We start from the raw sequence: 12,553 nt of genomic DNA on the forward strand, positions 1-12,553 counted from the left end.
TATTATAATATATGGGGAGGGTGTGCTCCTCTTTTGTGGCACCTGTCTCTGGGACAACATTCCCCCAAGATTTCTCACCCTGATTCTATTTAAACAAGCCCTAAGACCTGGCTCAATCCTCAAGATTTGGGTTAGTGTTGGTGATGATTCTATGACGTTTTGGGGTTTTTTAATGATTGTTTTTTGTAAGCCACCCAGAGTCGTAACTGATTGGGGAAGTCTATAAATTTCATAAATAAATAAATATTATCAGACCAAATCAAGCCATGCCAAGATTTCTTACTGAAGGATAAAGAACATAAGCTATCATGCTGATTCAGTGTGGGTTGGTAGAAAGATATTTTTCGACCTCCCAGTCTAGGGATGAAGGAATTATTTCCCCTGTATCACTCATCACCCACCTGAGGTATAGTGATTATATATATATATATCGGTCTCTCTTCCCCTCCCTCCTTCTATAATATTTTATGCTAAGACATTCCAACCCCAACGTCCACAGTTAAAATTGGCTTTTAAAAAGTTAATAGTTCATTCAATATACAAGAAATGAGTAATGAAACACTTAAGCAACCTTGCTTAACCTTTTGTTTACGTCCTTCTCCCCAAAGGGAAATTCCAATTCCTAGAGAATTAAAAAGTGGTCTTATTTAGAAGATCAAAGCCAAATAAATCATCAGTACTTCATAAAGTACTCACTCCTTCTACTCCTGTGGGAATCTGTCCATTGATGTTAAGCGTTCTGAAAGGAGAATGAGTAGAGAGGCGTTTGTCCCATTCACTTGGCCGTGGCTCAGGAACAGATTCCATGAAGTTTTTCTTCAGTTCACTGATGTTAGCATGATGCTTCTTTATTTCTTCTTGGGTTTTATCTAGATCCTATCATTTTAGGGAAAAAAAATCCAACACAAACCACAGAAAGTTTTACTGAAGCGAATCTACAGCTCCCCTTTGATGCTGCAGAAAATTAGTCAATTCTTTTTTTTTTCCCCTCACAGAGATAAAATGTACTAGTTAGTGCAGGATATCCCAAATAAAGCTCAACATTATTTGCAACGTTTTTTTTTTCAACTAGACTTACAAAAATAAAATCCCAATTTTTATTTCAGGAGTGACAATCTTTTCAAATTTCCTAACTTTTGGAACAGTTTCCTATTAAACATTTCCCACACTCGGCAGATATTATTAGAATCTAGAACTATTCAGTACTTTGGAGTTGATTCCAAGAAAGTGCTTCAGAACATGCCCAAGTTTATCAAGTAGTATCTACATGCAAATGTTTAAAGGAGATGCTTCTTTTCCTGGGACAGTGTAGCTATCTTCCAGAATTGCTACACAATCATAGGAAAATATGTGGTTATTTTCAGCACTTGCAAAAGGGAGTTATATTTATGCCTCCACATTCCAAAGCATCATTTTGGAAATCATATCTGAAACATGTCGCCTCTTTAAAGTTTCAATCCTATATTCACAAGTGGTAAATTTTATTGAGCTTGATGATACTTCTTTCTGAGCAGACTGTCATACAATAGGGAACTCAATTTGGCTCTTGTACCTTTTTTGCCTGCTGTTAATCTTATATCCAAAAAGCTTTTACCAGCTGCAGACATAACTGATTGGTGTGGTATATATCTGTGTGATTATGGTGTTACCAAAATCCACAAAGGTTAATCATTCCTAATCCTAACCCTTGGTAGGGAAAAAAATGAGATTGCTGAATTAAGTGGACATAATTGACTAGTGTATAAAATTCAATGGTGGGAAAACCATTTTAGTGAGCAAAAAAGGAACAAAAGCCAACCAATTATTTTGGTTACCATTATCCAGGATAATATGACTTCATTAGTAACTTGATTTACCTTTAATACACGAGAAAATCTCATTTGGACAATACCATTTCACTCGGATTAGAAGGTTAATATTTTTTATTAGTATGCACATCTCAGAAGCTTATCATTCATATGCTCATCGATCTGCGGGAAAGGTTTGTCTATGGATACATATATGCATGTTTGGGAAAAGATATTTAATCACAGAATGTTCAGCCAGTGACTTCATTACAAGGATTGGACATAGCCTGCACTGCTCAAGGAAGCCTTTCTACCCTGATGCTGCCATTTCTCAGGTTGACAAATGTATCTTCAGCGAGTACATATTGAATCTACGGCTTTGCACTGCAATAATTAGTCTTTTTTTATTTGACCTTTGTTCTCCCAAAAAAGGAAAATCTTTGCTTTGTACAATAAAATTGAATTGCACACATTTGTTCTCCCAAACAAGGAAAATCTTTGCTTTGTACAATAAAATTGAATTGCACACGTTTTCAGGTTTTGAAAAATCCTTGTATTTTACCTCTTTGTTTATTCTGGGACATTTTCAGTTTTCTCTATTTCAAAATCAAACTCAAGGCTCAATATAAGAATAATTGTGCAGCATAGTCCAAAGAAGGGCTATACCTCATTTTATACTGTATATGTTTAACATTTTTAAGAATAATAACTCAGCTAATTTTAAAATTTTTATTGGATAGGAGCATTATTCATTTTATATTTTCATGTAAATATTTTATTTTACTATATCTGGTAAAAAAAACTTGTCTGAGTTAAAACAAACAAATGTTTGTTAAAACATGAGACCTTCCAAAAATATTATATAAAAAGAAAAAGTCATCCTGCCTTTATTGCAATATTAAGAATTCAAAAGGTTTTCTGATAAAGAGTACAAGTTATGACAATTGAGACCAAAATTTCAATTAAGAAGACAGTTGTTAAATGAGTTTTGTCCCATTTTATGACCTTTCTTGCCACCGTTATTAAGTGAATCGCTGCAGTTGTTAAGTTAGGAACATGGCTGTTAAGTGAATGGCCTCCCCATTGACTTCGTCAGAAGGTTGCAAAAAGCAATCACATCATCCTAGGACACCTCAACTATAATAACTACATTCCAGTTGCCAAGCATCTAAATTTTGATCACATGACCACAGGAGTGTGAAAAATTGTCATGTCACTTTTTTCCATGCTGTTATAACTTCAAACGGTCATTAAATAAATGGTTGTAAATCGTGGATTACTTTAGGTTACTATCAATTATACTACCGGTTTGAAGAATAGTGTGGCAATTTAAATATTAGATGAATATTGCAATCTTAAAATGATTGAAAGATACACCAAAGTTTAATTGTATCTAGTGCACTTTTAAATTCTTTTCTGTTCATCTTATTGTTTGAAAATTGTTTGACTTTATGATGGGCATCTTTGGACCAAATTTTTTCTGTTTATTAGAATTAGATGGGAACAACCCTAATGCTTCATGAACAGAATCAAAAAAGGAAAGAAAAAGAATAGCAGGCAATTATTACAATCTATCTGATTGATCTGTTATTGCCGATGGTCTGTGAATACCTGCAACAACACAGTTAGGAGTCAAACTAAATATGTGAAACAAATTAGAAAGTGGCACTGGGCTACATATTTATTCTAGAATCTGATATGGTAACAGGATAAAATTACTACAAAAAAGAGGTAAGTGCATTGGATTTTTAAAAAACTACCAAGAATAGATAAGAATTTAAAAAGCTGACTTATAGAGGAATTAAAATAATATAGATGAAATATTCACTGCCTTTTGCCAGATCACCTTATATTGACTGGATTTCACCATTTTAATTTTGCCCCAATCTGCATTATAGCAAACTCAAAGCTGTATAGCACAAAATTAAAAATTCAAAAAGTAATTAGTACATTAAAAAAAATACTGACACTGCACAAGAATCTCCTATGCTATTTCTGAAATTGTGATTAAAAGATAATAACACACAAAAACAGAATCAGTATAAGAAGCACACATTCTCCTGTATCAGTAATATATGATTGGAATGTTCAGTATATTCAAACTCATGTTCAAATGAGAGGAAAATGCAGTCAAGGCTGCCAATCTCATATATGTAACCAAAGAAATTGAAAATTCTCACTTAGAATGACAAGAAATATCAAATCTATTCAGCTTGAATAAAATAAATGATCTCGCACATCAGGAATGAAGTGATGACGTTCTACTTCCTCCTTTCAAATTTATTGGGAAGTTTAAAGGGGAGGAATTATTCTGTTTGAATGCTGTTGAGAAACTGGCCACATCTGAGATGGAAGAAATAATTACATGAATTTTTTAACTATGGACAAGCTTAGTTTTCCCCTTCCCTTTCTATAAAGATATATAACCATTCTAGTTTTGATATCAACAGCACTGATAGAAATAGAGATGGTTTACAACATGCTACCCATATGTAGGATATGGAAAAAAATACTCAGTGAGCATCGTAGTATGAGGACCAGTCATAAGTATCGCTCATTCAAGCTCCAGCATAAATTGAAACATTTGCTGAATGAGTGGTCATTAAGCGAAGACAACCTGAGAAGCTTAAAAGAAAAGGCTTTGAAATTAAAACTGAAGATCAGGGCAAAAGTCTGCTACTCTGATTGAACTCATTTTATATAACTATTCTGGGATTCTAGCCTACAGAATGGCATCACAAAATACAACCTTATTTGTGTCAGTCAAATAATTGCATGCTTGGAGACTGTTATGCATAGATAATCGTGTAACGAGTTGCTAAGATTTAGAAATACATTTAAGTGAAGAATGATCCCAATCACATATTTTCAGATAACAAGAAAACAATGTAAACAGATAAGAAAAATGATTGCATAATGTCATGTTTATTGTGACATGCAAAAGCCTATTTCTAACAAAGTCATGCAAAGAGCATGCGCACACACCTCACCCCAAAAACACAAATGGTACAGCAGAGGCGAAAAGAGTTTAGCAAAGAATGTAGAGGTCCAGGCAAATGCAACTGAAAGAAGCTTCAAAGTCATACAAACCTCCAACATTAAATTGCTATGTCTTATATAAATGTTTTCACCATCTAGTCTCTTTGATCTTTTCTGTGAAAGAAAGGGGGGGAAAAACAAAACAAAAAAAAACACACACACAAAAATTAAAAAGGTTGTTCTTGCAGGTATTTGCAGATTGGAAAAAGAAAAAGGTTAAACTAACATTCATAGAGCAATGATTTGTGAATGGGGTATAGTGTATGGAATCATAAGATCATGTGGAGAATATGAGGAATGTGTGTGATTCTGCTCATGAATGATGAAAAAAATGTAATGGATTCTTTTTAAAAAGACAGTTATCATGGCTCCATCATTCTGCAAGCTGTTCTTCCACAGAGACACAATATTTCCAAAAAAAAGTAAGAAATTAGAATATAGCTATGCAGAACACTGGAAATGTCTTCCTGGCTCTCTAGTGTACATAAAAACATTTTTGAAACTAGTATTTATTAATACATATTTCAAAATTTAAATACATCTATTTACCTTTATTACAGTAATACTTGTTTTTTACTTCTTGAATTGTTGACTCCTCATAGAAAGTTTTTTGCAAAATAATTAGGAAATGAGAAGTATAAAGAAGAAAACTTTTACTAATTCTTTAGCTAATTCTGATTTTGTTTATTTACAAACAAGTATCAACTGATAAAAGCACAGAAAGAAACCAAAATATTGTCTTTTTAAATAAGTTGCATATGCATGAGTGATATGATAATTTTGTTTTGATGGAAGTGAAAAAAAACCAGCTAACCTTCCTCATTCTTATCGGGTCTTCCTCTTTTTCTGCACGCTGCTGTTTTATGATAGTTTTTTAAAAAAAGACAAAAAAAATTGGGTTCATTTATTTTGATTTGATTTAGCCTTTTTCCCCCTTTTTCTTTTTAAAGAAAGCAAAGCAACCTAACCAGACAAACCTGATTTTGGTCGCCATTTGTGCTGGGTATTGACATTTTTATATGCATTTTCCCCACCTATGTTAAAAAATAAAGTGGCAAAAACATTTTTTGTTAGTAGAGGTTTGGGGATAGCATTGCTTCAAAAACTACCATTTGTTTTTGAAGCATTGTGTAAGCATGCATTAATTAACATGCACTCTTATGAAGACATAAATAAACACCATACTTTATAATGACAGTTTGTTAGTCCCATATAGTTGATGTTATTTTATTCAGCATTTTGAATTCTTCAAAACAATTTTATTGTAAGTATAAATATGTAAAGAGGCTTAAAACATGTTATACAGCTGTATACTTCAAAAGGTCTCTTCCAACTTTTCTCTTCTTGTTATTTCTGGCTGTGATGAGCTTCTAAAAATCACAAGAAGCATGAGAAAATCTCTACATTGTATTTAACTTGTTGCAATGAATGTTCTAAATGAATTGGGGTGATACCTTGGAGCAGTAATTCAGGAAATCGATTAGATTGCAATTCATTCCTTACAGAGAAATTTGCTTGAGAAGGAATTGTGCTGGTTTGACCAATGTGAAAGTCTAACAGAGAACAAGCACAGGGCAGGGTAGCAGGTGTGGAGCAAGGAATCAAGAATCAGTAGAACATCAACTGAATGAGAAACTAGGTATCAGAGCAGAAGCAGCCAAGAAGGTACTAGTCGGAAAAAAGAAATCCAAAAAACTTAGTGCATAAGATGAACAGAGGCAATACATTTGAGCTATAGGATAAACAAAAAAGTTTTAAACCAAACTGTTTATACAAAGTGTCTAATAGAAGTGAGGAAAGGATGAAGGAAAAAGGTCCCAGCAGGTTATTTCTATTAATTTTGGATTTCTTTGTTCTTACACATATAGCCTTGGCAATTCTCATAAAGTGATATAATCATAGACTGATTATATCAAAGTATCAATATGCAGAAAAAAGAACTTAGCCAGAAATTTTTGTTACATGTTTCTTAAAGATGCTTGCAAGTTTGATGTTTGAATTGGGTGAATTATCAATTATGCAGCTATTAAATATAGGAGACAGCGCACACTTTTTTCATTTTTAAACAGTCCAAGGTTTTAAACCAACATTAAAACATTAACATATTGCTCAATACTGATAATAAGCAATAGCAGACTATATTTCAACTGTCAACTTTAATACAATATTATAATATGATATTAGCTGAACTGAACTATACCCATTTGTTGTCAGTAAATCCCGCTGAAACCAATCGGGTGCATTTTTAAATATAAGAATATGGGATTTAACTGCAGTAAAACCAAGAATAAGTTTATTTAACCAAAATTAAATTTTAATATATTGTTTTAGACATTTTCATGCTGACGTCTGGATTATAAATAGGTTTTTCTATTTTTTTCTCTATTAAAGTCTGAGGAATGGAATTTGAAGAAAGAGAAAACCACAGGCATCCATACCAATTACTGTAATTTATCTGTAAGGAATTTCAGGGCACAATGAAAAAGCCATCAAAAGTAAGAGTTAAGATACAGAGCAAGATAATAAAACATTACTAGCACAATAATAATGTATATAACAAACTCTTTAGATCCCAGTTGAAAGATAATATATCTAAAATAATGTCTCATTTCACATATTTAGGGCATAACACAATGCATGATGTTACGTAACTTTTAGATTTTCTCTTGAAGAGACTCTCAAGCAAGTCCTTTATAGTGTTATTGAAAGTTAAATGCATATAGTTGGAAAATGTCTTCTAGCACAGCATCAGAACTTAAATACTTATCCCCTCCTATTGATTCCTATTACTGACACACTGCATGATGAAGAAATCTATCTTAATAATCATTATCAGTAGTTCCATTCCAAACGCTGAATTCACTTGCATCAATGACAAGAATTAACTAACTGCAGCTGAGCCATACTTCTGAAGTAATATGTTTAAATCCTGTATTGACTTTTAAACATTTGGATTCTTTTGGAGTTGGCACACATAATAAATCAAATAAATAAATCAAATAAATAAATCAAGGACTGGATGGATTATACCCCAAGATTCTGAAGGAACTGGCATACGGGATCTCAGAACCACTGAACTATATCTTTCAAAGATCCTGGGCACTGGGGAACTGCCAGAGGACTGGAAAAGACCTGATGTAGTTCGCATCTTCAAAAAAGGAAAAAAAAAATAGATCCAGAAAACTACAGACCTATCAGCCTGACCTCAATACCTGAGAAGATTCTGGAAAAGATAATCAAGCAACGAATCAGCAAACACCTAGAAGCAAACAAAGTAATAACCAAAAGCCAACATGGGTTTGTCAAAAACAGATCATGCCAGACTAATCTTATTGCATTCTTTGACAAAGTGGCGATATAATTTACTTGGACTTCAGTAAGGCATTTGACAAAGTAGACCACAACCTACTACTAGATAAAGTAGAAAAATGTGGGTTAAACAGCATCACCACCAGATGGATTCGTAACTGGCTGACCAACCGCACTCAACATGTAGTCCTCAATGGAACTGCATCTACATGGAGGGAAGTATGCAGTGGAGTACCCCAAGATGCAGTGTGGTAAATCTTCATCAATGATTTGAACGAGGAGATAGATGGGGAACTCATCAAATTTGCAGATGACACCAAGCTGGCAAGAATAGTCAACACTCCAGAAGATAGGCTTAAGATACAGAAGGATTTTGACAGACTTGAACATTGGGCGCTATCTAACAAAATGAAATTCAATGGTGAAAAAAGGAAGGTTCTTAGACAAGAAAAACAGGTACAGTATAGGTGGTCCCTTGCTCAATAGTGATAACTGTGAGAGGGATCTTGAAATCCTAGTGGACAACCATTTAAATATGACCCAGCAATGTGCAGCAGCTGCCAAAAAAGCCAACACACTTCTAGGCTGCATAAAAGAGGGATAGAATCAAGATCACGTGAAGTGTTAATACCACTTTATAATGCCTTGGTAAGGCATTTGGAATACACACTTGGAATACTGCATCCAGTTTTGGTCATCACAATGTAAAAAAGATGTTGAGACTCTAGAAAGAGTGCAGAGAAGAGCAACAAAGATGGTTAGGAGACTGGAGGCTAAACCATATGAAGAACGGTTGCAGGAACCGTTAAACTATGTCTAATCTAACGAAAAGAAGGAGTAGGGGAGACATGATAGCAGTGTTCCGATATCTCAGGGGCTGCCACAAGGGGGGGCGGGGGTGTCAACCTATTCTCCAAAGCACCTAAGGGCAGAACAAGAAGCAACGGGTGGAAACTAATCAAGGAGAGTCGCAACTTAGAACTAAGGAGAAATTTCCTGACAGTTAGAACAATTAATCAGTGGAACAACTTGCCTCCAGAAGTTGTGAATGCTCCAACACTGGAAGTTTTAAGATGATGTTGGATAACCATTTGTCTGAAGTGGTGTAGGGTTTCCTGCCTAAGCAGGGGGTTGGACTTGGTCCCTTCCAACTCTGTTATTCTAAATCAAATCAATCAATCAAATAAATAAATAAATAAATATTATTAGGACAGTCTGAATAAGTAAAAGCAACTCTGTGAAAATACAGAAAGAGGGAATTTATAAGCAACTATTTTTTAGTAATATATTTCATTCATCATTGATGATTAAAATACAAATGACTGTTCAAGCAATCCAATTTGCCACTTATAGTGTCAATCTGATAGACTTCCTCACAATTCCTTCAAATTCCAAGAAGTGCAGTGAATGAGTATAGAAACTTTGTAAGAAAGTTAAAATGTAAGTTGAATATAACTTCGAAGAAGAGCCAAAAGGTAGGTAAAACTGTCTCTAATTGCAGCTAGAGATGATGGGTAACTGTGTGAAAAAAAGAAATGACTACAAGTTAGTATGGTTTTAAGATCTCAAAATGAAAGAAAAAAAACTATTGGAAAGCAAAGTTTAGGAAGTACACTGATCAACACAATCAGAATTATTTAGTTAGAAGGAAACCCTGAAGAATGTTTGGCTTGAAACTTTCTTAGGTTGTGAAAGCACTGCTTGGAAATCAGTGTAATTTGCCCTTTCACCTTTAGTCTGAGGATAAAACCAGAATAAGTGGTAAATACTTTTCCAGGCTGCCTATGCAAGTGATTTAACTGCGAGTGGGATCAATCTTTTATTTATTCTAAAACAAACAAAACCATCTTACCAATAATGATAAAAATGGTGGACGATCATACCTGAAATCCTTCAGCTGGTTCTGCTTTGGCTTTATCTTGCAAAGTTCCTTCAAGTTTTACTTCTTTTTTTTCTGTTTCCTTTTCAGTTTTAAGAACTGCTGGTTCTTTGCTGATAGATGCAACTGGTACAGTTGGCTCAGTAACATGGCTCTGAGCAATAGCTGGTGCAGATGTAGGCCGCGGGCTTCTATCAGGTGTAACCACTGCTACTGCTAAGCAGAAATAGATACATCTTCAGTTATAGTACAGAACAGAATCAAGAAGAAAGCCACAACACTACAAAATAAAGATACGCAAAGTGATTGGCATGTCTAAAGCAGAATTTATTTTTAATAATGCATGAAGAAAAATGTTAAAGAAAACATTTAATACCACCAAGAGCCACACATTTAATGTTAGTGAACAATACAGTACGTAAAAAAGCTTCTTATTTCAAGAGACACTGTACAAAGTAGGTAACTGGTGCAAATAATTATCACAGGCAATACATCATCACCTAATTACTGCTGTTAATTATAGTGATAAATGCAAAACAAGTCCACTTGAGTTACTGACAGACATAGAATCCTTACTATAAAGATTAAACTAAATAAATTAGTATTTTTGTTTCAAAGGGTGGCCCAATCGTAACACTGGCTTTTTTAAAAGCAATTTTCACAATTATATCCTGTGTTGTGAGAATAGTATGAAAAAGTCCAGATTACATGACAAGAGTCTTTAACAGCTTTCTCTCTCTTAAGTGGGACAGTGAAACACACTGTAAATTGGATCACCTCTCAGATGCAACAATACATTCAGACTGGGTCCTAAGAAAACTAAGCAAAAGAATGAGCAGCAATAGTACTTCATGCTACATCTATATTAATTTATTTTACATACTCATTACTATTCAAAATGTTATCCAAAAAATTATATTGCCTCAAGTTTGATATTTTCAAAATCTAATTTAAAATTGAAGTACACATTTCATCAATTAAGTATACTGTACTTGATCAACGTCAAATGATATTACTCAAGCTAAAAAAATTATCTTTGATACTATCTCTTCCATATCTTGTTTTGGTTCTTTAATGCTGATCTGGCACTACTAAAGTCCCCCTAATTCCCAAACACATATATAGGTACTCCTCAAGTTAGGACCACAATTGAGCCCAAAGTTTGTTAAGCAATAACTGAGTTTTGACCCTTTTTGCGACCTTTCTTGCCACAGGTGTTTATTATTTATTTATTTATTCATATTTTTATGCCGCCCACTCTCCGAAGACTCTGGGCAGCTTACACCAAAGACAGTATACTAAATAGCATATTGCCCCCAACAATCTGGGTCCTCATTTTACCCACCTCAGAAGGATGGAAGGCTGAGTCAACCTTCAGCTGTGAGATTTGATCCACTGATCTGCTGAACTAGCAGTCAGCTGAAGTAGCTGCAGTACTGCACTCTAACCACTGCACCACCTCGGCTCAATTAACTGAATCAGTGTTAACTGACTCAATGTTAAGTTAGTAATATGGGTGTTAAGTGAAGCTAGCTTCCCCATTGATTTTGCTTGCTAGGTCACAAAAGGTGATCCCATGACCTCAGGACACTACAATAGTCATAAGTAGATGCCAATTACTAAATGTCCAAATTTTGATCATGAGACCACAGAGTTGCTGCAAAGATTATAAGTGTGAAAACGGTCATAAATCACTTTTTTCAGTGCCATTGTAACTTTGAACAATAAAAAAGAATATTTATAGCTCAGGGTAGGCATGAGGGGTCCTTGGTACTCTGAGTTTGCTTGTTTTCTTGCAGATGTTTCATTAACCAAACTAGGTAACATCATCAGTGCGCTGAATGAAACATCTGCAAGAAAACAACCAAGCTCAGAAAGCACAAGGACCCCTAACTTTGAACATTTCACTAAACAAATGGTGTAAGTGGAAAACTACCTGTACTTCACTTCCTTTCCCTCAATATGGATCTATTCCATGCTACCACTCCTAGTTCATGCTCATTCACACTGGCAATGTTCCAGAGAGGAGGAAAACAGTGGAAAACATGCATACTATCAAAATTGGACTAAACCATATATAAACTCTTTTAGAGCAGCTTTAATTGTGAATGCTCCCGTTCACAATTTCAAGTCTATCAGATAAATATATTAATCTTAGAGTATTAAACTCTACCCGTTATGGTACTATTTTGTGTCATACTACTGGTAAGTATTGTTATAATAAGTCTACTGAATTATTAGATAAATTAGAATGAATATTAGTCACTAAGGAAAATATATTAGTCACAAAATATAAGAAGTTGTTACTGCGATACCTGACTCTTCCTGAATTGTTTCAAGTAATAGCGATTTTGGCTCTAGATCCTGTACAACTGATTTTTCTTCTTTCTCCTCTTCTTTTATTGTACTTATGTCAAGAACATGCATAGCTATAAAAGTTATGAATGCATTTTAAAACTTCAAAGAATTAAAAAGAGAATTACTAGGAGCAAACTTGTAATAGAATTTTGTCTCTTCTTCCAAGCTCATTCATAGCTGT

General features: G+C 34.2%; 1 protein-coding gene across 28 annotated transcripts in view; it reads right to left on the reverse strand.

Moving 5' to 3' along the window:
• Positions 1–12,553, reverse strand: part of EPB41 (erythrocyte membrane protein band 4.1) — a 107,133-nt gene that overhangs the window by 23,414 nt on the left and 71,166 nt on the right. For 7 of the 28 annotated variants that reach the window (XM_070949486.1, XM_070949465.1, XM_070949467.1 and 4 more), the window contains exons 13-18: positions 12,330–12,443; positions 10,019–10,230; positions 5,804–5,860; positions 5,641–5,682; positions 4,878–4,940; positions 697–876 (exon numbers count right to left, since the gene is read on the reverse strand). In XM_070949486.1, coding sequence (XP_070805587.1) covers positions 697–876; positions 4,878–4,940; positions 5,641–5,682; positions 5,804–5,860; positions 10,019–10,230; positions 12,330–12,443 — 668 coding nt within the window. The remainder of the gene's footprint in view (positions 1–696; positions 877–4,877; positions 4,941–5,640; positions 5,683–5,803; positions 5,861–10,018; positions 10,231–12,329; positions 12,444–12,553) is intronic. The other 21 variants (XM_070949477.1, XM_070949472.1, XM_070949487.1 and 18 more) reach the window with 11 other exon arrangements.

Source organism: Pituophis catenifer, unplaced genomic scaffold (genome assembly GCF_029215685.1).
Source record: "Pituophis catenifer annectens isolate HBS135680 unplaced genomic scaffold, rPitCat1.0.hap2 SCAF_9, whole genome shotgun sequence".
Classification (NCBI taxonomy): Eukaryota; Metazoa; Chordata; class Lepidosauria; order Squamata; family Colubridae; genus Pituophis; species Pituophis catenifer.